This window comes from Macaca fascicularis, chromosome 2 (genome assembly GCF_037993035.2).
Source record: "Macaca fascicularis isolate 582-1 chromosome 2, T2T-MFA8v1.1".
Lineage (NCBI taxonomy): Eukaryota > Metazoa > Chordata > Mammalia > Primates > Cercopithecidae > Macaca > Macaca fascicularis.
In genome coordinates this window covers 149,940,866-149,967,951 of record NC_088376.1, presented here as the reverse complement: position 1 = coordinate 149,967,951, position 27,086 = coordinate 149,940,866, and the positions used below count along the sequence as shown (strand labels likewise).

General features: G+C 42.5%; 1 protein-coding gene across 3 annotated transcripts in view; it reads left to right on the top strand.

The window, feature by feature from the left end:
* The window catches only part of VGLL4 (vestigial like family member 4), a 163,443-nt gene that overhangs the window by 52,731 nt on the left and 83,626 nt on the right, over window positions 1–27,086 (top strand). Inside the window, exon 1 of one of the 3 annotated variants that reach the window (XM_005547830.4) lies at window positions 23,634–24,107. The exons of the other annotated variants lie outside the window; for them this stretch is intronic. Within the exon in view, the coding sequence (XP_005547887.1) occupies window positions 24,026–24,107 (82 nt within the window). The 5' untranslated portion in view covers window positions 23,634–24,025. Of the gene's footprint in view, window positions 1–23,633; window positions 24,108–27,086 lie in introns of those variants that run through there. 3 annotated transcript variants of the gene reach the window in all.

Genomic DNA, 27,086 nt, shown 5'->3' with positions numbered 1-27,086 from the left:
AGGAGAAGAAGGGATTGGATCGTTTGAATAAGCAAATTTCCAGAAGCAACAGTAAGCATGATGCTTTTAGAAACAGTGGTTACCCTAGCGGGCATCTCAGAAGATGAGGGCACAGTTGTTTTGATGTTTGAAATTCTGTCTCCCTTCAAAATACTACTCTTGGGGTTTGTTTGTTCTTTTTTTTTTTTTTTTTTTTATATCTTGAAGAAATTAGTTGTTTCCTGTGACTTGAAGATAGGAATTTGAGGCTGGGTTTGTGGCTCACATCTGTAATCCCAGCACTTTGGGAGGCCAAGGCAGGCAGATCACTTGAGACCAGGAGTTCGAGACCAGCCTGGGCAACATGGTGAAACCTGGTCTCTACAAAAAAATACAAAAATTAGCCAGGTGTGGTGGTGTGTGCCTGTAATCCCACCTAGTTGGGAGGCAGAGGCAGGAGAAATGCTTGAACCTGGGAGGTGGAGGTTACAGTGAGCTGAGATCGCACCACTGCACTCCAGCCTGCACAATAGAGTGAGACCCCATCTCAAAAAAAAAAAAAAAAGAAGAAGATAGACATTTGAGACCCTCATGAAATGAGTCAGAAAAATTCTCTATTTGTAAGGAACCTTTGTTAGTTGTAGAATAAAGAAAATGTAACCCAAGGGTTAATGATACTGGGGGAGTTTTAAAGGAAGCACCTTTTGAAGAAATTTGTAATGAGCTGGCTTTGGTGGTTGGTCACGTTCCATGGTCTTCTACACATGTGTTTTGTATCAAACAAATGTTTATTGAGGCCTTTTTATGGGCAGCACCTGTACACTACACGGAAGTTATGTAAAGGTAAATTCATTAGGTCCTAAATGGTGATATAGCCTAATAGGTAAGATAAAACATGCAGATAAATGGTATATGATAAATGATCATAGCATATACTATATATGTCAATATGTAACTAGTATATGTCACATTTTACCTAATAAAAAGGTACCTAATATAAAGGTAGAAAGTAACATGCTAAAGAGGTGAAACAGATAACATGTATGAACGTTCAGAAGGAAAGATAAGGACAGATCATTGCAAAACTCAGCAATTGTATTTTGCTCCATGTTAACCTATGGAATGAACCCAAGCTCTGTAACCTGTCACTCAGTCATGACCCCCTGGCTTTAGCCAAAGAGATGGGAAGATTGGAGTCTCGGTGTCGGGCTTTGTGAGTTTGAGATGCGGCAGGATATTAAGTAGTAGTATCAAGAATGTAATTCGAATTCTCAAACTGTGTAAAGAGTCAGGCCAGAGATAGAAATTTATGGGGTCTTTTCTTTGAAGAGATTGTTGCTGGAAGTGATTGAGATTGCTGAGTGAAAGACTGTAAAGAGAGAAGAAAAGGCAAATGAGGCTAGATCTTTGGAGAAGATCTGTATCAAGGTGTGTGGAATGAGGCAGTGGAATCAGGAAGGAGGCTGGAGGTGGGGGAACCTGAGAGCAGGCGCCGCAGATGGGAGAGCGCACGCACACGGGAGTGGAGGGGAGTACATAGGATGGTTGTAGCGTTCGTGTTTTGTAAGTAGCAACTTATTACAGTGAATTTCTTTGTAAGGTTGGTGTTTTAAGGAGCCTTAGATGCCTGTAGGTTTTCAGGTCCTTAGAGATGCCCTTTTAGTGTTTACACAGTCTTTGGCTCTGGATTTCCAAGCCTGTGTCCAGTGTGAGTAGTAATTATGCCCAGATATACATTTGTCTTTTATGGAGCCCGGAAAGTTTACAGTCATTCTTGATTCTGTTTCTCTCACATCTCAAACTGTCTGCTAGCAAATTCTGTTTGGTCTACCTTCAGATCTATCCCACTTCTGACCACTTTTTGCCATCACTCTGACTAGCACCCTAGTCCACAGATAGCTGCTTTCCCATTTCTAACTCCATCTGCTTTTTCTCTGTTCTCCACTTTGGTTCTGGAGTGGGCCTTTAAAATGGGAACTCAGATTCTGGCCCTGCTCTGTTCAGAAGCCCTCCAGTGGCTTCCCGTCTCATGCAGAGATAAGAACTGTGGCTCTTCCAGGACCTCGAAGTCACGCTGGCCTCCTCCTGCCTTGGGGCCTTTGCATGTGCTTTCCCGCAGCACAGAATGAGCTTTCTTCAAATATCCTGGCAGATTGTGTCCTCCCTTCCTGTCTTCACTCAGAGGCACCTTCTCAGAGCAGCCTTCCTTGTCTCTTGCCCCTACCTGTGCCTTGCTTGCACTTTCCTGCTTTTTTTTCCTGATTTCTCTCATTTGTCTTTCACATGCACTAGAATGTGCAACTCACGAAAGGAGGGAGTTTTGTCTAATTTTGTTGACTATGGAATCTCCAGTGTCTAGAACAGTGCCTGGCACCTAGGAGGTGATCAGTAAATATATGGGGAATGAATGAGTGCTGTCACAGCCTCTCCTGGCCGTGGTGTTCTGTGGAGACTTTGTCAGGCGCCTTCAGGCATGGTCAGGACTTGACTTCCTTTGCAGCGAGCAATGCTGGATGCCCTCTTCCCCCACAGCTGCTCAGCAGGCTCTTTCTGCCACTCCAGAGTCACTCAGCCTCAGGCTATGGCTGGCAGCACAGTGTGAAGTGGCTTTAGCGAAGCTGCAGGTGGATGAAGGCGTGCTGGGATTTCATTATGGGGGACTTTTTAGAGTAGATTAAGATGTTCAAATTGCTTTCATTTTGGTGAGCAGCATTTGGAACTTTATTTTGGAATTAATCAAATTGATTTAGAAATTAACTAGAGACATTTAAGACAATCTCTAGTAGTTGCTGCTGCACTCCAGCCTGGGCGATAGAGCCAGACCTTGTCTCAAAAAAAAAAAAAAAAAAGAAAAAAGAAAAAAGAAAATCGGGACACCTGGTCACTAGTTACTGGTATGAATTGGCTGAAGATCATGGCGTTCTGCATGAATTTTTACTCTTTGTCATATGTATTAAGGCACTAAGTACACAATTTTAAAAAAGACCTATAAAACATATATTATAGCTACTATAGCTCTTACGTCTCCCCATATTCAGGGCAAATAGGGAATTTGGTAGTACCTGTTCCTAAGTGTAGAGCTTCTGGAATATTCAAGAATGTAAATGGTGTTATTAGATGGAGGTTTAATAAACGGTGTTATTAGATCCAGGTTTCATGGGTGACCCCTTACTGCACAGTCCCACATTATTCAGCCCCGGTTCTCCAGCCCTAGTCCCCAGATTCTACTCTCAGCCGCTGTCCCTGCCAGCTCCAAGGCTGAAGTAAACTATTCACAGAGTTTAGAACTGAAAAGGACCATAGCGAACTTTTGGTCCAACTCCCTTATTTTACAGACGAACATGCTGAGCTTCAGAAAGCAGAGGTGACTGCCCAGGGCCACACGGAAGCTAGAGGTAGACTTAAAACCAGAGTCCAGGTCTTTGTACTCCCCATGGAGTACTCTCTTGATTACCTCCCTATCCAAAAGTAGTGCGCTGGACCCTGGTTGCCTTCCTTCCAGGGACCAGTCTGTGTCCAGCTTCTGTTCTATTTGCAGCTGCATTTCTTTTTTTCTTTTTTCTTTTTCTTTTTTTAAGATGGACTTTCGATCTGTTGCCCAAGGTGGAGTGCAGTGGCGTGATCTCGGCTCACCTCAACATCTACCTCCCGGGTTCAAGCTATTCTCCTGCCTCAGCCTCCTGAGTAGCTGGGATTACAGGCGTGCACCAGCATGCCCGGCTGATTTTTGTGTTTTTAGTAGAGATTTGGCCAGGCTGGTCTAGAACTCCTGACCTCAGGTGATCCTCCCGCCTCGGCCTCCCAAAATTCTGGGGTTACAGGCGTGAGCCTCCATGCCCAGCCTGCATTTCTTTTTACATTACATTGTATTAGGTTGGTGCAAAAGTAATTGTGTTTTTTGCCATTACTTTTAATGAAATGTAAAAAGAAATGACAAATGTGTTTTCTTACAGCATAGATAAATTAAATTCCATCATTTTGCTTACTTCAGAAACAAGGTTATGTAAATAAAGTATGTAATAACAGAACCGTCCAAAACCTTCAATGTGTACAGCAATAGAATTCTTTTTTTTTTTTTTTGAGGTGGAGTCTTGCTCTGTTGCCCAGGCTGGAGTGCAGTGGCATGATCTCGGCTTACTGCAACCACTGCCTTCCAGGTTCCAGTGATTCTCCCACCTCAGCCTCCCAAGTAGCTGGGATTACAGGCACCCACCACCTTGCCTGGCTAATTTTTGTATTTTTAGTAGAGACGGGGTTTCGCCATGTTGGCCAGGCTGGTCTCAAACTCCTAAACTTCAGGTGATCTGCCCATCTCAGCCTCCCTAAGTGCTGGGATCGCAGGTGTGAGCCACCGTGCCTTGCTTACAGTTAAATATTGCTGTTTTAATTTTGAAATCTTGAATCTTGGATGAATTTGTTCTGATTTTCACTTCTGTTTTCTTTAGCTTTAAACCCCAACTTATTCTGTATCCTGGACTTCAAACTTTGTTTTTATTGTACCACTTCCCCGGCCCCATTAAAAAGGAACCTTGTAGGGACTGTTCAGGAGTGTCCATCACTGTAGACTCGGTCTGATTTCTGTCTGGCTTATTCTCATCCTCCAGCCCCCTTTATCTTTTCACTCGTATATTCTACTGCTTTCTACTTTGAAAAACTCTCTGCTTCAGTAAACTCCTGGCTCGTGTTGTTTTCATAGCCTGATCACCTTTTACTCTGCTGTCTTGCTTTCCCAACTTTTACTCCTCCCCTCTCTGAAACCTCCTAACTACTCCGAGTAAACCCTAATAATCTTTCCTTTATATTTCCAAAATAATTTTATTTCCTAGTTTATGTTATAAAATGTGTTTAAAAAAAGAAAACTCGGTTTGTGAAGAAAGTCCCTCCCAACTCAAGTTCCTAGTTTTTCTGAGGTAATCACTGTTGTTTATTTTGTAGCCTTCTCCTGCTTTTCATGTCACAGTCACAAAATGGCTGCCTTATCTCCAGGCATCACATTTGCATTCCAGGCAGTAAGACAAGGAGAGAGAAAATGAGATATCATGAGCCGTATCTGGTCTTTTTTAATTAAGAAAAGCAAAAACTTTCCCAGAAGCTCAAAGCAGGCTTTTCTGTTCCTGTCTCATTGGCCGGATCTGTATTACATGGCACTCCTAGTTAGGAGAAATTCCGGAATAGAGAGCATTCAGCTTTCTCAGTCCCTCTAGTGGAGGCTGTGGGAGAAGGGAATTGGGAGTACATTTTGAGTTCGCCATTGGATTGTGCCTACTGCACATAAAATGTTTTCATATTGGATTTTGATAAATCCATTTTATAATAAGCCACCTTACTACATTTTCCTGTTTTGAATAATTTTTCAGTTGTTTGCCTTCCCAATGTATTGTTTTAGAATTATGAACATTTTGCTTTTTTCATTTTAGTTGTTCTTAAATGTATCAAGAAGCTTTCAGTTGCCGGTAATGGAAAACCTATTCGAATGAATTTTTTTAAATAAAAGGAATTTAGTGATTCACATAGCTGAAAAGTCTGAAGGTCTGATGGGCTTCGGGTGCAGTTTGATTCAGAGGATCGTGGTGTTCTCAGGTTCTGGCTTCATTTCTCTTGTGGTTTTCTTGGTATGTGGCCTTGTCTTTGGGCTGACTTCCACCGTGGTAGCAGATGGCGACATCGTGTTAGCCAGGGAGAATGTCTCTTCTCATAGCTTTCTTGGGCTTTGTTCCAGAAAGTCTGCAGCTAACGTCTATGAGTCATGTGCTCATTCTTGAGCCAATCGCTGTGATTTTCTGGAATCTGTCCTCCATATATTTGGCTGTGTTTCCATCAGTGTCTCTGCTTCCTTTATTGCTATTAATGTGGCATCTGTTTCCGGGATTGCTTCATTCTTCTATTTCTTCACTGAACTTTGCTGTCTTTTAATCTCCCCTTGTTGTCCTGTTTCTTATTTGAGTTCCTGTTTCAGGGAGGTTATGCCTATTTTTTAAAGCCTCATAGAGAAATATTGGTTCAGGCTGGGCGCAGTGGCTCACACCTGTAATTTCAGCACTTTGGGAGGCCGAGGCGGGTGGATCACCTGAGGTCAGGAGTTGGAGACCAGCCTGGCCAACATTTCGAAACCCCATCTCTACTAAAAACACAAAAATGAGCTGGGTGTGGTGGCGGACACCTGTAGTCCCGGCTACTCGGGAGGCTGAGGCAGGAGAATCGCTTGAACCCGGGAGGCAAAGGTTGCAGTGAGCCAAGATCATGCCACTGCACTCCAGTCTGGGCAATAGAATAAGACTTCCTCTCATAAATAAATAATAAATAAATAAATACATGGAGAAATGTTGGTTCATAACTTTCCAGTTCTTTCCAGCATAATCTCTCTGGCTTTCTGGTGTGTCTCCATTGACCTGTTCTTGGCAATGTTCCTTTCCTTCCTTTGTCCTGTACCTTATTTGCATCCTCTGTGATGGAGCCTTTCTCACGATTACTCCGTTTTCAATGTGGATGGCTCTTTCTGGGTTACCAGCCTGCTGAGTGGTTGTGACTGGGAGGAGCTGGGGTGGAGTGCGGGGGTATTGGCAACCTGCATTGCAGTCAGCTGCCTCAGAGAGCTTTCTTTCCAGCCCTCCATCCTGAGGGCATTTCTTCTCTCTAGGACAGAAGGAATTTTGACTGCTGCTCACTGTTTGAATCGATCAACAAGCAGGGTAGGGTTCCGTTTGTAAAGAATTTTGGCTATGATAATCCTATAATTCAGCCCCATGGCCACCCTGATGACACTGAAATGCGTCATGGGCTGCTTTGGTTGCTGTTTGGTATTTAGTCTTTTTCTCGATCTATTGGAAATACAAGGCCGAAATGAAAGTTCAGTTAACGTAAAGTTTAAGAGTCTTTTCTGGCCGGGCGCGGTGGCTCAAGCCTGTAATCCCAGCACTTTGGGAGGCCGAGACGGGCGGATCACGAGGTCAGGAGATCGAGACCATCCTGGCTAACCCGTTGAAACCCTGTCTCTACTAAAAAATACAAAAAACCAGCCGGGCGAGGTGGCGGGCACCTGTAGTCCCAGCTACTCGGGAGGCTGAGGCAGGAGAATGGTGTAAACCCGGGAGGCGGAGCTTGCAGTGAGCTGAGATCCGGCCACTGCACTCCAGCCTGGGTGACAGAGCAAGACTCCGTCTCAAAAAAAAAAAAAAAAAAAAAAAGTCTTTTCTTTGGATCCCAAAGTTATTTAATTTTTTAATTTTTAGGGCTAAATTTAAATGATTTTTCCACTGGGGTTCCACATGCTTCCAGTACTTGGAAGCATGAGAAGTGTATATGTTGAGTTTATGCCCAAGTTCCCAATAGATAATCTTTGAAACCTGTAACATTTACAATATTAAAAACAAAACAAAACAAAACAAACAACAGCAAAAAACCCCTACCATACTGGGATAGAGATGTGCTGAAACTAACAAAGTAAAACTAAAATTTTGAAACTGGGTGACTTCATGATTTGAAGAACAGTGTACTTTATAGAACAAAGGAAAGGATTTTCATAGCGAGTGGGAATCCAACAGAAAGGGTGGAAGCTGGCATTGACGATGTGTCTGCTAGCACAGCTAGCACTGGGCTACGTTTCAGAATAAACAAGCAAAGGCCTTTGCCCTCAGGAGCTCTTGGTTTGGTCTACAGGGGAGATAAAGCCATGCGTGATTATGGTAGGCCGTATTAAATGCCATGAGAAAAGTGGTAAGATCAAAGGAGGATGGTCAGGCTGTATCATTATCCATATTTTTTGAAGATGCAGAAGTGGATCAGAGAGATTCTGTAACACACCTAAACTCACACAGCCGGTCCATGGCAGAACCAAGATCGGAACCTGCTTCTAGCTAACTACTGGCTGGCAGGATGGGAAGTTTTAAATAGTTTTACAGTTTACGGAACTCTTGTTCTTAGTAATCAGTTAGAATTCACTTAATCTGCTCATGCAATAATCAATAGGTTATAGCAAATACTTTATTTTGTTTGTGTCTAATGAGGTACTGTGTTTAGAATGCCTTGTTCCTCAATCCTGCTTTGAGATTTTGTTCTTTTAAGGGCCCAGGCCAATGCCACTTTCTTTATGAAACCCATACCTAAGTCCCTTCAAAGTAGGATTTGAGGCTGGGCACAGTGGCTCACACCTGTAGTCCCAGCACTTTGGGAGGCCAAGGCGGGTGGATCACCCAAGGTCGGGAGTTCAAGACGAGCCTGACCAACATGGAGAAACCCCGTCTCTACTAAAAATACAAAATTAGCTGGGCGTGGTGGTGCATGCCTTTAATTCCAGCTGCTCGGGAGGCTGAGGCAGGAGAATTGCTTGAACCTGGGAGGTGGAGGTTGCCGTGAGCCGACATTGTGCCATTGCACTCCAGCCTGGGCAATAAGAGCGAAACTCTGTCTCAAAAAAAGAAAAAAGAAAAAAAAAAAAAGAATACAGGATTTCTCCTGCCTCTGCCTTTTATTGTTTGTTTGTAGGTCTTATGTTCCGCCCTCCGTGATGTGCTCTTCAAGGACAGGGACCATGTCTTACTCATCTTTGGATCCCAATCCCTTCTGGACCAGTGGAGTGGGATCTTCATTAATGTGGCACTCTATTCATGTTGTTTGAATGCCTTGCTTGCCATATGTCTAGGGTCCCAGACACAAGTAAATAGTTCTTAGAAGCATGGAAATTGTATATATATTGGGTTTAACTTCTAGGTGTTCACCTATATCATGACTCTGGGCAGGATAGTTGTGCCTGAGGCCTGGAGGTGTTGTATGTGTGTGGTGTTAGGGACCTACGTTGGATGTCTCTGCTTCTGGGCTCAGCAACATTCTTCTCTCAATAAAAACTATTCTAGATGGTGTACTTTGTCTAGTGTCTTCTATGAGCAGCTGATAGGACTTTTTGACTCTTCAAAATACCTTTGCATTCATTGATTCAGTGCATTTTATAAGTGCATATCTGACAAATTATTTTGACTATTTTCTTTCTTCAATATTAACTAAATGTGCATTTATGAGTGAGAATTTAGGGAATGGATTTTCTCATTCATGAAGAATTGTGTGCCACATGCTGGATGGATAAAAGGAAAGATCCAGGAGTAGTTCATGTATTCTGTTTCCTCTGTGTCATTCCTAGTTTGTAAAATTGTCAGCTGGCTCTTTAATTAATCATGATATTAAAACAGCAGACATATTGCAGTGATCTGTCAGAAGATGACTGGAAGGTGTCAGGCCCTGTGTCTGGTTAAATATTAGGAAGAAGGCTTGTGTTTTACAGGTCAGCTTTCCAAGATACAGTATGTTGGTGTACCTTTCCTTCATGGTTCCAGAACAAACTAGAAATGTTCTAACTTGTACTTTGGAAGCAGTTGTGCCTTGAGAGCAGCTGTAAATAAAATATGGTAGTTTGATTATTGCTTTGGGGGGTAGACAGTCCTGAATGTGCAGGTGCAGTGCTGTTTTTTCTTGTGTTTCTCTCCCTCTTAAAAGCTTGTTTTAGCCAAGCGTGGTGGCTCATGTCTGTAATCTCAACACTTTGGGAGGCCAAGGCAGGTGGGTCCCTTGAGCCCGGGAGTTCCAGGCCAGCCTGGGCAATGCGGCCAGACACAATCTCTACAGAAAATACAAAAATTAGCCGGGTGTGGTGGTGCACGCCTGTAGTCCCAGCTACTCTGGAGACTGAGAGGTTGGAGGATCGCTTAAGTCCGGAGGTTGAAGCTGCAGTGAGCCGTGTTCACACCACTGCACTACAGCCTGGGCAACACAGCAAGACCCTGTCTCAAGAACAAAAACAAACTAACAAAAAACTTGTTTTACTGAGAAAATAGAGAAGAGAGAGCTGGAAGAATCATTTATGTAGATACCATGTAAATTGGCATCACTGCATCTAGGATCATAATTTTCTTTATGGCAGCCTGTACTGCAGGGCACAGTCATTCTCTAACCTTAATCCTTGAATAATCAGTTTCGAGGAACACTGCTAGCCATTCCAAAGTAATAGGATTACACCTGAAACTTACGGGTGAAATGGTTAGTCTCTTTAACCCCCTCTAGTAACCCTCACCTGGCACTAGTGACACCAGGAGTTTTAGATCTCTTCATTTTATGGAAGAAAAAGCCAGAGTCCTGCTAGTTAGCAGCTGTCTTGCGTCAGTGTTCTCTCCGGAGACACAGAGAACTTTGGGTTAGTTAAGTTCTCTCACCATTGTTCACTGTAACTGTTATTGTTAATTCAGACCAGCAGGAAAATGAGCCAAACAGTATTCTTCATGGTCATTGTATGATTAAAATGTCTCTTTTTAATTTTTTTGTCTTGGGAGGTGAAGCTCTCATTTGCTTGCCACATTTGTAAGAAAAACAGCAAAAATCCAGGAGCCAACCCTCCTAGAAATAGCAGTTACCATTGTGTATTCTATACAACATGACATTCTGTCTTGAGATTGCAGTGAGAGTGGCGGCCTGTGGTTGGGTGGGGAGGAGTCGGGAGGGAAAAGAGGAATGATCAGAGCCCTTAGACTTTAGGGCTCAGGCAGACACCACAGAGGCTGCCGAGGAGGACATCCAGGCTTAGAGAGGTGGAATCACTTGATGAAGCTTGCATGGCTAGCGAGGGTTATGGCCTGGGAAATGGATTTTTCTGACTGTATCCAGTGCTCTTTTTGCTAGAAAGCAGTGTGAAGAGTACAGACGGCTCGGCTTGGGAGGCCCGTCACTGCTCTCAGCTCCAGGCCAGCCTTCCTCTCCTCCCTGCTGCCTACTCCTGGCATCCCTGCAGACGCTCTTAGGACAGTCCTCGTCTCCTCGGGGCAGTCCTTCCTTCCTTCCCAGACCCCCTCTTTTCTTTCCTGGCATCTGATTCCCTGACCAGGGCTGTGCTTCGTTGTTGCTGGGGTCACAGTCGTCCTGCTTCTCTGAGAGCCTGGATTGTGGCTAGTCCTCAGAGCCTGGCCAGAAACCTAGTTCTTTCTCAAAGCCATCCCTGGTTCTCACATGGAGCTTTGAAGTGACTCCCAATGCTTACCTGGCTTGCTATGCGAGTGGCCTGCTTTGCTGTGGTGAGAACTTGGGGTGTGCTCTCCCTCCCCTCGAGAATGCGACACCACACCCTGTCAGACCCTGTAGGAGTTACTGACCTCAGCTACTGCATTCCAGTGGACATCTCAGCTCTGGAGTTTGACAGATACGTTGAGGGCTTAGCCACGGCAGGCTAGGCTCTGCCAGCCACTTCTGCAAAGATCCTCAGCTCAGGCGCTTCCAGCCTGTTAGCCTTCCAGCCTAAAGGCCCTGCCAACACCAGCACCCCTGGGAACTCCTCTAGCCTTCAGGGGCCTTCTGTGTCGCCGTGGATCCCTCCCTGTGTTGGACACCATCTCTCGAGAGAACCACTCATATAAAAGGCACACCTCAAACTTAATCAGATGTCACTTTCCGCAGAGGCCTGCTTCCATCCTAAGTGAGCAACTGGACTTCAATATTTGGGAAGCACTCCCTGTGTGGTGAGTGGACCTCGTCTGTCGTGTGTGTTCCCTGCGAGGCCTGTTCTCATTATTCTCCCCTCCTTAGGGATCATGAGCCTTTGTATGGCAGTAGACAGTGTGCTTCAGGAAATCATACTTCGATCATCTCTTTATTGTAACCACGAAGAGCATCACAAAGCTGCGCACATGTGCTCCCTCCTCACTTCCTTCAGTCTTCAGTTCGCTCCTTCTCTTAGGCTTCTCACTTTCCTCTGTTCCCAGCTTAGATTCTGGAGCTCTCCCTTCCCATTTGTTCTTTCAAGAAATGTTTAGTAGTCACCTACCAGTGCCAGGCTTTGTGTTAGGTGCCGGGGAAACAATGAGAAGGCAAAACAGCGCGGCTCTGAATGGGAGGGAGATGGCCGTTCATCAGAGGAGCACACACAGGCCTGAAATGACACCTGCCTGCGTCCTCCGAGGGGAGGCTCCTATGCAGTGAGGGGAGTCACTAGAAGCCCCCCACCGCCAGCCGGAATCAGCCACAAACTAGAAACCCCATTATTTCCTCTGGCAAATGCTGTCTCTTCTCAGGACCCCTTAGCCCCCGCACTCCCCGACAGGAAACCCTGCCTTGTCCATTTCTGGGCTCACTGCAGTCAAGTGTTGGTAGGTTTATCCATTTAAAGTCCTATTCCAGCTACTGGGTGTTGATCATTTAAGAAGATAAGCTGAGAATGGGGGTGGGGGGTTTCGTTTGCCCCTTCCGTGTAAAGCAGATGGGAATCGTTTAAATACAAATGACCAGGTGGTGCCATCCCGGTGGGAAGGAAGCCAGGCTGTTTTTAGGTGGGCTCGCATCGCCCCCTAGTCCTGCCCATGAGCAACTAACTCATTGGGATGTTGAACTCTGGTGGGTATGCAAAGCAGCCAGGTGCCCTCCTCAGTTCAGTCCAGAATCTCCAGGGTAGTGGTCCTGATCCCTAAGGGGAGGGGAGCTTGCAAAAATTACATGGGGAGCTATTTTCAAATGATACTGCTAAGTGTAGTTATTTCCTGGGTGTAAATTCAAAATTCATCTACTGCAGATTTACCAAATTATCCTCCTGGACACCCACGGCTTTCAAAACCTCCTGGGTGATTGTAACGCATGGCCACGGTTCAAAACTGCTCTAATAGTGCGTGGGTTTCTGTTGGCCCTAATAATGCCAATGGCCTCACAAATAGAAGCCTCAAATAGAAGATCCAAAGGAGGACAAGGTAATGCTGGCAAACTCATCCTTGGAAAAACTGAATTGTTTGCATTTCAAAAATAGTTTTGTGATATTGGCCATTATTTGATTTAATTGAATATTTTTCAATGAAATATGTTTATTCTAGTTTATGTTACTAAATATAGTTGTATTGGTGATGAAATAAAATCTAAACCACCTGCTTGTGTTGTGAAGATTCTGTCTTCTCTCACTGGGGTTTCAGGCCAGTAATTAATCCAGGACATGTTAACTGTTGAGTGCCTGCTCTTACAGGCGTTAGGCATAGACAAAGAAAAATATGGTATGGGTTTCATTTCAAAGAGATCACAGTGTGATGAGGAAGGTGAATTTGTTGAAAAATTTTAAGATACTTACAGGTGCAGGTTAATAATCTTAACATTGCAAATGATCTTTTTCTCATACCTCATTTTATTTGCCTGCCTTTTGCAAAGCTAATAAGGTAAAATTCATGCCTTGCAAGTTAACAGTAATCGTGGACTCTAAAAACTCCCCTTATTTTTAGTTAAAAGTAAGACCCTGGGTGTCGTGGAAAATCACAGCTTCTGGTCCCAGCTCTGCTGCTCTTTGCATGAGTTGAGAGGAGCCAAGAAGCCTACCTGGTATCTGTTTCCTCATCTGTGAAACTGGTGGTAGCACCTCCGCATTGTTGCAAGCACTGAGAAAGCAACAGGATATATGCAGAAGAACCTAGCACTGTGCCATGGACTATGGTACTTAGTGTCCTTCGTTGTCTTTCTATCCCCTCAACTCTAGGAAAAATAACATTTTAAGACAATAGGACATTGACCTCTTGAGCAGTATCAAAGAACAATGATTTGGCTAAGGAGAAAATGCCCAATAATGATTTGCTTGATTTGGGTTTCTTGATTTATGGCGTTATTGTAACTTTTGCCAAATAATGCTTTGTTGTGGTGGTGGTGGGGGGGTGTCCTGTGCATTGTAAGATGTTTGGCAGCATCCCTGGCTGCCACTAGATGTTAATAACACCCCCAAATTTGAAATAACCAGACATTGCCAGATGTCTCCTGAGGGGGCAAATCTCCGTGGTTGAGAGCCTCTGGCTGGGGCCCTTCCCTCTCTGTTGTCTGGGGTGAATTCTATCCCTCTGCCTGCTACAAGTGTCACAGAGTTCTTACTATCCATTAGAGAAGGGCAAAGTCAAGTCATAGTGTGGCTGCTCCATACCTACCAGAATAACAGGAACGAAAGAGTTGGAAAACTGTTGGCAAGGATGTGGACCAACTTGAAATCTCATACCCTGCTGGTGGGAGTATAAATGGGTACTACTGCTGTGGAAAACTATTTGGCAATATTTGCCTAAGCTGAACATACACTTCCTTTTTTTTTTTTTTTTTTTGAGACAGAGTCTCGCTGTGTTGCCCAGGCTGGAGTGCAGTGGCGCGATCTCGGCTCACTGCAAGCTCTGCCTCCTGGATTCACGGCATTCTCCTGCCTCAGCCTCCCAAGTAGCCAGGACTACAGGTGCCTGCCACTGCGCCTGGCTAATTTTTTGTATTTTTAGTAGAGACGGAGTTCCACCGTGGTCTTCTTGATCTCCTGACCTCGTGATCCACTGCCTTGGCCTCTCAAAGTGCTGGGATTACAGGCGTGAGCCACCATGCCCGGCTGCACATACACTTTCTACGTATCTGCTCCTGAGTACATGTGCAACAGAAATGTATTCAGAGGCTGACAAGAGACACATACTAGAATATTCATAGCAGCACTATTTATAATAACCCCCACGTAGAAACCACCTAAATGCCCATCAGTGATGGTAGAATGAAGGACCTGTGATATATTGTAGTAATGGAGTACTAGACAGCAGTGCAAATGAATGCTAGGCAACTGCACATAAAAATAATGCTACCACTCATAAACAATGTGGAGTGAAGGAATCCAGCCACAAGAGTAGCTACCATACGATTCTCTTTCTATAAAGCGATCAATCCGATCTACGTTCTTAAAGGTTCGGATAGTAAGTTACCCTATGGGGGTAGTTACTGAAAGAGGGAATGGGTGGAGGTGGGGTACGTTAAAATTCTCCCTATTAAAATAACAGCCATGGTTTGTCTTTCTTGGACGGCACCCTAACTGGTTGGAAGGATGGCTCTGGAGGTGCTTAGCGCGCTGCATAATGAGTGAAGCACTGCACAGTCAGACTGACCTGTGAAATGAAGTTGCGTCACACATTGGGGTTAGCAGCAAACTTAGCCTTTCAAATGTTGAATATTTGGGACATTTTCTCCAGTTCTTCTCGTACTTTTCCATGGAAGTCAGTTCTAGTCAATCTTGCAGGAATACATCTATGGATAATTATGATTTGCTACAAAGTGAATATCAGAATAGGGTTTTAGTTGTGAATGTTCTTTGAATGGGACTTACTGAACCTAAATTGGTTGTAGTAGTGAAAATCATTAATCATGTATGTTTGCAAGAAAATATTTGTATTGTCAAACATATAAGACAGTAGTTGTAAAACTAACAAGTTAAAGTGTTTTGCAAGAGATTTCTCTTTTCTTGGGGACGCTAATCTAATTCCCTTCCTTCACACTGATTTATTTAAAACACCATCCTTATCCTGTAATCCTAGCACTTTGGGAGGCTGAGGTGGGCAGATCACTTGAGGTCAGGAGTTCTAGACCAACCTGGCCAACATGGTGAAACTCTGTCTCTACTAAAAATACAAAAATTACCCAGGCGTGGTGGCACGTGCCTGTTATCCCAGCTACTTTGGAGGCTGAGGCAGGAGAATTGCTTGAACCTGGGGGGCAGAAGTTGCGGTGAGCAGACATCGTGCCACTGCACTCCAGCCTGGACAACAGAGTGAGACTATGTCAAAAAAACAAAAAAAGCAAAAAACACCATTCCCAGTCTGCACTTTTTAGGATTATTAATGTTAAATTTATGTTAAAGGCATATTTCCTATTTAATCATTTGATATCAATTTAATTGGTTTTGTATTTTGTTTTAACTTTTGCAGAGTTTAGTAAGAATTAAACTATTTGTTAAAAGATATTTTCTATGACTTTTAATATTAAATAAAATAAGATTTATTTTTGTATTTGAAATATAATGCACATCAGGCAAGAAATAGCACAAATTCTGCAGTTTGCTTTTTCAAAATGGTCTTTGTAATTTAAAGTTCACCTCTAGAGGGTGCCGTTGTATTGAAAATTTAAATTTGATCTGAAGCACCATTTAAAGTTTTTGAAAAGTGCATAAATGTGTTAAAATCTTATTACAGAGAATGATCAGTCGCTACTTAATAGAAGTTGAGTGTGTTTTAACTTACAAATGGTAGTATTTTATCAATAATAAAATCTAAGACATAGTTTAATCATACTTGCTTTTGTGAAAAATTCCACAAAATACTGTCCTTTTAAAAAATCATCCTTGAGCAACCCCAAGTTGTATAAACACTATTTTATGATATATTTAGGAATTCTTCACTTATAAGAAAGTAACAACAAAGGGAGCTTATTAGATATTTGGTTTATGTCGGTTTTTTTTTTTTTTTTTAAGTCAGCTACTCCCAGGTACTGTACGTCATTGATAAGGCATTTGAAGTTTGTTTTGTTTTGGTTTCTTCTTTAATTCAGCAGCTTAGCTGTTGACCTACTGTGTACAAAGCAGTCTTTATAATATGGTAGGGGACCGACACAGAAACTGTCTCATAGTCTGTTTTGTTTTAGGAAGAAGTGTAGAATAAACCTAAAATAATGCCGGATGAAGAATCCTAGCTAATGGTTCTTAGGGGGGGTAATTCAGCTAGGCCTTTAAGGAATTTGCATTCTAAACAGTGTTTAAAAGAAAAGAAAGTTTAGTTTCTTAAGTCATCTTTTTTACCACTAAATGCTAGGTTTTACCTTAAACACTTTTCTTTTTTCTTGTTTTTTTTGAGTCGGAGTCTCGCTCTATTGCTCAGACTGGAGTGCAATGGTGCAATCTTGGCTCAATACAACCTCCGCCTCCCAGGTTCAAGCAGTTCTCCTGCCTTAGCCTCCCAAGTAGCTGGGATTATAGGCACCTGCCACCACACCTGGCTAATTTTTTTGTATTTGGTAGAGATGGTGTTTCACTATGTTAGTCAGGCTAGTCCCGAACTCCTGACCTCTGGTGATCCATCCCACCGGCCCTCTCAAAGTGTTGGGATTACAGGTGTGAGCCACCACGCCCGGCCCCTTAAACCCTTTTCTATGCTTTCCTTCTTACAACCTTATCTTAGTAATTAAGATAAGTAGATTACGAAGCAAAATATGTTGACCAATGTAGTGTTTTACAAACACCACCATCATCGTCATCATCATTACTGTTCTTAGTATACTGAGGAATGTGCTGGTAAATTGCGATGGACCTAGAGATCCTCTGATCTTTTTTGCATCTCCAACTTATTGTTTAACTGATGCTTTAGCTCAAGGAATAGTCAAACTTATTTTCTTGTTATTAGTAAGGTCTGTTTTGAATATTATTTATATCAGGTTAAAGTGTGTGTGTGTGTTTCTATATGTAGTAAGAAGAGGAAAAAAGCACTTTAAAATGAAAGCATTAACTAAATATCCAACTTACTTGAAACCCTGGGAGGAAGAGCGCAACTGAATCCAGTGGGGAAACCAAATAACGCAGTAGGGTTACTCATATTTTCTAGTGTGATATTTGGAGATGTTATGTTAGACTTAACATTGAAACTTTCCCCACTCTTCAGGTGCTCAAATGAAAGCATTTTATTTTAAATAAATGTCTGGGGAGTGATTTTGATCATTTGGCTTTTCTTTCCTCAGGCTGATATTAAATAGATTATTTGGCTTTTATTACGCAGCTCGCAGTTTTGGTGATCCATTCTAAAGTGGTAGTCAAATCTCTAGCAAATTAAACAGATCAGCCTAGTAATTAGCCTGGGCTTTCTTTTATCGTCATATTGCCATTATTCCACAAAGATGCTGAGACACAACCGTAATTAACATTTATAAAGCACTTATTGGGCCAGGCGTGGTGGCTCACGCCAGTAATCCCAGCACTTTGGGAGGCCGAGGCGGGTGGATGGCTTGAGGCCAGGAGTTCAAGACCAGCCCGGGCAACATAACGAGAAACTGTCTCTACAAAAAATGATTTAAAAAAAAAATTAGCTGGATACGGTGGCATGCACCTGTGGTCCCACTGAGGTGGAGGATCACTTGAGCCTGGGAAGTCAAGGCTGCAGTGAGCTGTGATTGAGCCACTGCACTCTAGCCTGGGCAACAGAGGGAGTCCCTGTTTCAAAAAACTGAATCAAACCAAACCAAACCAAACCAAACCAAGTTGAGCACTTATTATGTGCTGTTGGGGAGTTTCACACTAAGGACTGAGGCTTAGCTTTCCTTCCCTCTAGAAGCTTATGGTCTAGTTTGGGGGAATTGGTACTGACATATGGTATAATTAGTAAACAGTAGAAGATAAAAAGCACCTGCACAAGTCTATAAGCTCTGCAAGTTTAGAGCTGTCTCAGTCGACTTTGCTCTTTGAGACAGATACCCCATCTTAAACATCTTTGAATCTTCCAAAGTTGTAAAGAAATGTTTGGATTCTTATTAACTTGTTAAACTCCAATCAAAAGGAGGTATCATGAGATATGTAAGCTATAATAAGATATACATATCCATTGCTTATGTCTCACCAGGGAATATTATTGCGTTGCTGCTTTTTAAAAATCAAGAACTTTCCTTATCCGCACCTTCATTATAGGAAGAATAAACTATTTGTAGGCTAGTTAGAAATTCAGGAAAATGTAAAAAATGCCCACCATTCAAAGATGGGCACTGTTAACATTTTGGAATACTTTCCAGTCTTTTTAATGTATACTTTTTTCTATATATATGTATGTACTCATAAATACATTAGCACAGTTGGTGAATAATGTGAATTAGTTTTATATACCATTTTTATTGTTTTCAGTTAACAAATGTAGTACTATCACATAGTATATAGCATAGCATTTCCTCATGTCATTATAGATTATTGAAGGTGTTGTAATGGCCGCCTAATATTCTGTCATCGATAAGCCACAGTTTTAATGCATCTTATTATTTTTGGACTTTAGGTTTTCAGGTTTTCATTTTACTCACAGCAGTATGATAAGCATTTTTATGAAACTCTTCAAATCTTACTATTTTCTTAAGACAGAAGTCTAGAAGTGGAGTCCAATGCAAGGACAAAGGCGTGGACATTTTTCATAAAACAGTCCAGTGTGTGTCAGCCTGCTTTATAGGCAGGCGTTATGTGTTTATGCTGCATTAGCAGTGAGCAAAGGTTCCAACGGCATCCTGTTGCCCCAGCAAGAAATAAGATTGAAAAAGTCTTTTTGTTAAATTGGTAGATGGAAAATCACTTAATTTCTTAAAATTTATATTTCTTTGATTATTAGTAAGGTTGAATAGTTGTTCAAAAATGTGTTGGCCATTTGTTTCTCATGCTCTTTACTCAAAAAATATTTATTCAGATGAAGTGGTTTTTCAGTTTTTTTCCTTTGCTCTATTTTTAAATGTTCTTTATATACCAAGAACATTTATCCTTCACTGTAATATATGATACAAATATATTCTTCTGTTTCGTGTTTTTGCCCCTACTTGGTTTTGGTGTTTTTAGATGTATAAAAGCATAAAATCTGTATACTAAATCAAATTCTACAATTTCCTTGGTGGCTTCTGTCTTTGATTAAAAATTTTATTTCTGGCTTAGCAAATGTTTTCCTATTCCACATCAGATAGTGTGAACATATCCTTATAGTTTTGTAAGTTTTTGCAGCAAAAACCCTACTTTAAAAGCGTCTAAATAATCTTTAAAACATTTGGGATTTATTTTGATGTACAGTATAAGGCAAAGTGCTATTTGGGTTCTTTTCTCAGTAATGCTTGTTTTGTAATCCACTTCTTCCCCCATTGACCTGGATTTCTGATCCTATATACACAGTATCTGTCTGTACCTACCTAGTCTGTATCCAGTAACACTCCAAAAATGTTCTTTGCTTTATGTTTTAAATATTTGGTAGATCAAACGTATTCATTCTTAAAAAAAGAAATAGCTTTTCCCATCTCATTTGTGTGTGTGGATAAAATTTAGACCCATATTTCCAATTCCTTACAAAACTATCCTGTTGGTACTTTAATTATAAATATATTAGCCTATGAATGAATCTGAGAAGGATTGATATTTTTTAGTATTTGGGTTTTTTTTTTTTTTAATGGATGAGTTGATTGTACCCTGAAGTACAATCAGAATCTACATGGTGTTTCTTAAAGGCAATGACCTGTGGTCTCCAAGAGATGCTGACAGCCACCTAATGACATCGAGTAAGATAATCCAGTGTGTGCTGGAAGTAGCGATGGGGAAATGAAGAATCTGCCTTTTAGATGTTTGATTGTATTCAGCTGGTATTTATTGATGGCCTACCACGTGCCAGGCTTCTGCCAGATTGACCTTGAAAAGGTGAGGAAGGCATAGTCCTTGCTCCGAAGGTCTGGACTTGGCTAGGAACGAAGCACATATTAGGTGCGGGTTGAGCATCCTAATCCAAAAATCTGAAATGAAAAATGCTCCAAAATCCGCACAGTTTTGAGTGCTGGTACAACATTCAAGTGAAACTCTCATATTGGAGAATTTCAGATTTCAGACTTTAAAAGTCTGATTAGAGATGCTCAACTGGTAAGTATAATGCAAATATTCCAAAAACCAAGAAGGTCTGAAATCCAAAACACTTATGGTCCAGGTATTTTGGATAAGGACTACTTATCCTGTAAAAGGATAGCTTGGAGTAGCGTGTGAGGAGATGGTAGGACAGGGTCCCAGGGAGGTTTCACAGGACAGGAGGGGCTTTCTGACAAGTCTCAAGGAAGAGAGGATGTTTGCTGAGCAGACAGGCTGGGAAAGAAGAGGCGTCTTGCACACTGAGAAGCGAACTGATGTGATTTGTGGAATAACTAACTGCAGGTCATCCAGTGTGCTTGAAACTAAGGTGAAAGTTGTTAGGGGCTGGGATGGAAAGGCCTAGAGTTGGTCCAGGAGGCGCTCCCAGCCTGCAGAGGCTGGCTATTGTAGCTGGCCCCTCTGGAGCACAAGCTTCTCTGTGAAACCAGGTTTGTTTTATCTTCCCCCAAGACTTTGTTGCAGACTGATAGTTTATAAAATGTAATGCAATAATTAGAAAATAACTGAAAACTACAGCCCTCTAATTGCTTTAATATTAAGATTAGAGAGACATAAAATTAGTCTGTCAAATTGCTATAGAAGTTTTAAATGTTCATTCTTAGTTTCTGTATCTAGCTTTTGGGGACTAGGAACACCTGGTGCTCGAACCCCTCTGGATCACACTTGGGTAGCACCGTGCTAGCCTCCCGGATCAGCGGGAAAGACGTGGTGGCTGTTGGCTGGGAATATTACAACAGTCAAGGTAGAGCTGTGAGACAGTGTCCATGAAAATGGTTGCCACCTGGAGCCTGAGAACTGCTATTGTAAATGATGCTGAGTCACTAAAGGGAAGTTACCAAATATTTGATTCATTTTCTACAATGGTATTGTTTGAATCATGTGCTTAAATCACTATTAAAAAAAAAAAAAAACCTCTTCATGTCAAAATAAGTGAATAAAACAAAATATCTTAAGGCAGGGTTTTGTTTTTTTTTCCTTCCCAGATGAAAGCAATGGTTCTCAACCTTGACTGCATATTGGAATCACCTGGGACTTTAGAAGCTAATGCTGCTGGTTCCCACCCCCTCAGATGAGTTTGGGTTGCAACCTCAGTATCAAGATTTTTAAAAGCTCCCCCCGGTTCTAATGTGCAGTCACCTCTCTCCCATGTGGGATATTCTAATGATGGATAAAGTTTTCTGATTGAGAATTTATGTAAAAACATAGCACAGTAAGAGTACTCCAAAACTATCAGTTGAATTTAAATCTGATACCTGATATTGTTTGTTTTCAGTGCAATGATCTTGTGTATACTGGATGTTATGAGTTTTAAGTTTTCTTAAATCCTCCCCACCAAATACCATTAAGTATTTTAATTACAATTGATAGGATACATATCTTTCACTATAGCATATTACATGTAATATAGCATCAATAAATATTCTTATAAATGAAAGCTTGTGAAATCTTGATTCCCCTTTTACTTACTTCCCCTGATGTCACCCCAGTGATTACTGTTGGAGCAATGACGGCAACAGTATTTGGATGTCATATGAATTTCCAAATAAGTTTTTTTTTTTTTTTTGAGACGGAGTCTTGTTCTGTCACCCAGGCTGGAGTGCAGTGGCACAATCTTGGCTCACTGCAGCCTCTGCCTCCCTGGTTCAAACAATTCTCCTGCCTCAGCCTCCCGAGTAGCTGGGATTACAGGCACATGTCACTACGCCCGGCTAATTTTTGTATTTTTAGTAGAGACAGGGTTTCACCATGTTGGCCAGGCTGTTCTCAAACTCCTGACCTCAAGCAATCTGCCGGTCTGAGCCTCCCAAAGTGCTGGGATTACAGGCATGAGCCACCGCATCCGGACTCCCAAGTAGGATTTCATTAGAACACCTTGCCATGAGTACGCCTAATAAATCCAATGCAACTATTGCTGGATTTTTAACATATAACTCCTTCAAATTATTTATTCAAATATTATTTTAGAATATTGAAAATATATTTTTAGAATATTCATTCAAACATTTAGAGTTTTTTTTTCTATTTTGTTAACATATTCTTCATGTGCTGAAAACTGAACATTCAGTGGTTCACTCATTAAGTAAACAGTTTCTGGGCACCTAAACTTGGTTGTGCTAGGCACTGGGTAATGAAAGTTTAAGCCCCGGGTCCTAACAATAGCAAATAGTACAGCTGCATGCCACTAGCTTCTTATACACAGGTGGGTGTCATACATGCCAAATGAAAATAATTTTACCCTTTCCTTCTATAATTTGAAGTACATTTTCAATTTTTGATATTATAGCCTTATTTGCTTAAACACTCTTCCACCTCTTCTCCCCTCCTTGTCTCACACCGTTGCCCAGGCTGGAGTGCCGTGGCACGATCTTGGCTCACTGCATCCTCCTCCTCCCAGGTTCAAACAATTCTCCCACCTCAGCCTCCTGAGTAGCTGGGATTACAGGTGCGCACTACTACGCCAGGCTAATTTTTGTATTTTTAGCAGAGACGGGGTTTCACCATGCTGGCCAGGCTGGTCTCGAACTCCTGACCTCAAGTGATCTGCCTGCTTCGACTGGGATTACAGGTGTGAACCACTGCACCCAGCCCCCTCGTTTTTTTGTTTTTTGTTTTTTTTAAATAAAGTTATAACATTAGGAGGGAAAAAACACTTTAAAAGTAGTTCTGTCAACTATTTTGGGGGCTGTAGGCCAGTCATTTAATCCATCTGAACCTCAGTTTCCTCTGCTGTGAAAGGGTGATACCCTCCCTGCCCTGTCCATCTCAGTTGTTATGGGGATTATGGAAAAAGTTATATGTAACGTTAACATAAGAAATTTAAATATCCAGCTAAAGTGTAAATGGACTTTATAAAACAATCTTTAAAAGAAACGAAGAAACTGTATATATATGGCTTATGCATCACTAGCACTTCGGGTTTCTGAAGCCCCAACGTGAAATTTCACGAAAGTTGCATTCCACGGAAGTTTGCTTCCATGATGAATTTTTTACTTTGTACTCAGCTCCTGAAAAAGAAACTTCCTGGGTTTTCTTTTTTCCTCCTACGGTTTTGCAGCGGCCGGGCTGCTTCCTGTCAAGAGCCACTCTGCCAAGGCCCCGTCTCTAGAGTCTCTCCCCCTCCCCTTTCTCTTTCTTTCCAACACTTGCTACATTGAGAGGCTGATCCTGTGCAGAAGCCCTCCCTGCCTCTGCCGCGCGGCGCAGTGAGCATGCTCGGCCTCCTGCGGGAAGAGGAAGCGGCCGCATAGGAGTCATGCCAAGCATAGCCCGCATGTCAGCGCTGCCGGCTTGCAGCGGGCTGTGAGCGGGGCCGGCGCCGCTTTGTCCTAGGAAACGGGCTGCGCGTTTCTCTTTTTCACTCTTTTCCATTTCCAGGAAGGACTTGTAAGGACTTCTGAAACGCTCTTTTCATACTCGATCGGGGATACAGTACATACACCGTCTACCAGTAAGCCCTTGAAGGGTTTCGTGTGAGCTCGATTTTTTGTGCCTGGGTTTTTTTTTTTTTAAACTTTTGCATACTTTGTTTTCATAGTCTGAGGCTGGGCCTCTGCCTTTGTGAAGTTGAAGAGCCAGGATTCATTTTTGAAACTTAACTCTTTTGGGGCGAAAGCAAAGAGCTGGTTTTCTTTGCTAGCCCAATAAATGCTATTTATGAAGATGGACCTGTTGAACTATCAGTACTTGGACAAGATGAACAACAATATCGGCATTCTGTGCTATGAAGGTAGATGTCCTGCTGTAGAATTACTGCCCGTTGCTCTTCCCGGCCACTCCTCCTCAGTGTGCTGGGTGCCTGCTTTCTAAGCCCTGCTGTCCTTCTCGGGGCTGTAGGGCGCTTGAAAGGCCGGCGTTTCTTAGATTCGGTTCGGCACCGAGTGTGTTCGAATCTCAGGCTGCGGGGGGCGGTGGAGGGGGCTGGACGGGGAGGCGGTGAAGTAGAAACCCTTCAAAGTTTGTTTTATGCTTGCAACGTACTCGCGCCTTACATTTTTAACTCTTTAAAATGTATGTCTTTTTGATTTGCGTTAATGTTGTCTTTAGGGGAAGGACTTGTAGGACGCCGGTAAAAGTTGAGCCTCTGTTTGGGGGAGGGGCTGGTAAGGATTGCACCGTCTACTGTACCCCGTTGTGGGCCACAGCGCCCTGCAGCTCACGGAGGGGGAGCCAAAGTTACAGCGAGTTTCTGTGCTCGCGAGTGAGTGTCCCAAACAGCAGAGAATGTCGCTCTCCCGCGTGGGGCTGGAAGGGCACCGTGTCAGCGAGCACAGGCCGGCTCTTTGTCTCGCTGGCGCTTCCTGTGCAGCCCGGGGAGCGCTGACATTGGGGGGTGTTCCTCGCGCTCTGCTCCCTGTGGGAGCGATTACACAACACCCCGACCCCCAGCCTGCCCTGAAAAAGAGAAAGCCGCGCTCAATTCTAATTTATTACCTCCTACTGCCCGCGAGGTGCTTCCCCCACTGTCTTGTATTTCAAGCTGTCTCTGGTAGCAGTAAGAGAAAAATCTATTTCTTAAGCGGTTGGAACATCCTCTACGTGCGATTTGAAAAAGTGGCAATGGCCTGGGTTTGCCGCCGAGAGGCATCTCCGGGGGAGTTCGGCCTGGCAGGAAGTGTATTTTTTGTTGTAACCACACACACATCCGGGACTCTTCTCTTTCTCATTCAGCAGAAGCAGTTTCCATTTTTTCTCCAATGATACACGGGACATTTCTCTTGAAAAAGAAAACAGTTACAAAAACTTGGGAGGGTAATTCACTTGTAATTTTTAGTCTAAAAACTTCAGGCCTGTTTCCTAATCAGTTGAAAACTTACCCTTTCAAGAATATTTTTCCCCTTCAAGGAAAAAAAAAACCCTCATTCGTGTTGTTTTTTAAAACTCTATGGATAAGGATCTCATATTTAACGTTTCTTAAAAAGGGTATTTGTTTTTCTTTACTCCTACTAGTTCTTGCTATGAGAATTTTAGTGAATTGCTTTCTTTGCATCTGATGTATTAAGTAACATCTTGCTTCTGAACTCACTTTAAAAAAGACTTTAGAAAGCCATAAGCAGCCATTGCTGGGCTTGTTTCCTGTGACATTCACACATTGCAGTCAGGGTTTTGTTTTTGTTGTTTTTTTTTAACCATCCCCCACTTCCCCCAACAAGAAAGAGAAACTTTTGAGGCAATTTCTGTTGTATTGTCTTTGCCAACAAGTAATATGATATTTTAAAAACAAAACATAATGGCCTAAGAGAGAAATGTAAGATTGTAGGGAAATTGATACCAGATACCAGATTAATTTTTCCTGTCTCCGATTGGTGAGGACCAGCTTATGGACAGCCAGCCCAGGACGAGTTGTGTAGCACGCAACACGCAGGAAACTAGAGTGCTCTGCCCTCTTCTCTTCTCTTCTCTTCTCCCTCGGTATTTGGGAGGAAGAAACTTTGATTTTGAAAGTTGAGTAGCTATATGGGATAATGGACTAAAATCTGTTTGGTTTAAACATCTGCTCCTATTTTCCTTATTATGAGAGTTAACATTATTTTAACACCAGAATAAATACAGAGGAAATGAAGGAAAGCACAGCAAAATTTGAGTGGTGTTTATAGTGAATTGTTGATGTCCTAGTGGTTTTCTCAGTGTAAACACTGCACACATCTGGTCTGAACTCCAGAGGGTGTTTTGAAGATGGGCATAAATCATACAGGGGATTTTTTCGTAAGAAACGTTGGAAAGATTATGGTTCTTTTAAATCCAACACTTGGACTTGGAGAATATTCGTTTTAAACGTATCAGCTCCCCAGCATTCCAGGGAAGTTGTTTGGAAAATGGAATGTACTGTTGGTAGGCAACATTTGATTTCATTTAGGGCACAGTCAAGTTTTATGCCCCTTAAGAATAAGGGACAAATTAATTTTTTGACATTTTAGTTTTAAAAATTAAGATGCGGATGGTTAATTATTCTTACCAGCTAAATTATACCATGTTCCTTAGTTGTATGAGACACAGCTCTACTCAAAACTAAACCATGTGTCTGGGTTTTTTTTTTTTTTTTTGAGACGAAGTCTTTTGTCCCCCAAGCTGGAGTGCAATGGCGCTATCTCAGCTCACTGCAACCTCTGCCTCCCGGGTTCAAGTGATTCTCCTGCTTCAGCCTCCTGAGTAGCTGGGATTACAGGTGCCTGCCACCATGCCCGGCCCATTTTTGTATTTTTAGTAGAGATGGGTTTCACCATGTTGGCCAGGCTGGTTTCGAACTCCTGACCTCAGGTGATCCGCCCGCCTCAGCCTCCCAAAGTGCTGGAATTACAGGCGTAGCCACTGCCCTCAGCCTGTGCCATCTTTCTTAAATCTCTCTTGTGACTTAATACGCAAATAGATCTTTTTAGCTGTTTACCAATAAAGCATACAAGGTCTTCCTTCCTGACTGACTCCATATTGCTTAGATGTAGACTCCCTCCTTGGTAACTGCTTCCTGGCTTCTGCCCTCCACCATAGTTGTCTGCAAGAATAATTGAAAAGAGAATAAAGGGAAAAAGTAACCACAATTAGCAGGTTTCGGGTGGGAGAAGGAGAAGTTAGGCAGAGGGCCGGAAGAATCGAAGTCTAGCTAACTTCTGGGAGCTAACTAATTACCTTCACTAATGATGAGCAGATGAGCAGAACTGTGCTTGTGCTAATGTGTTCAGAACCTCATGGCTTATTACTACCATACTCAGCA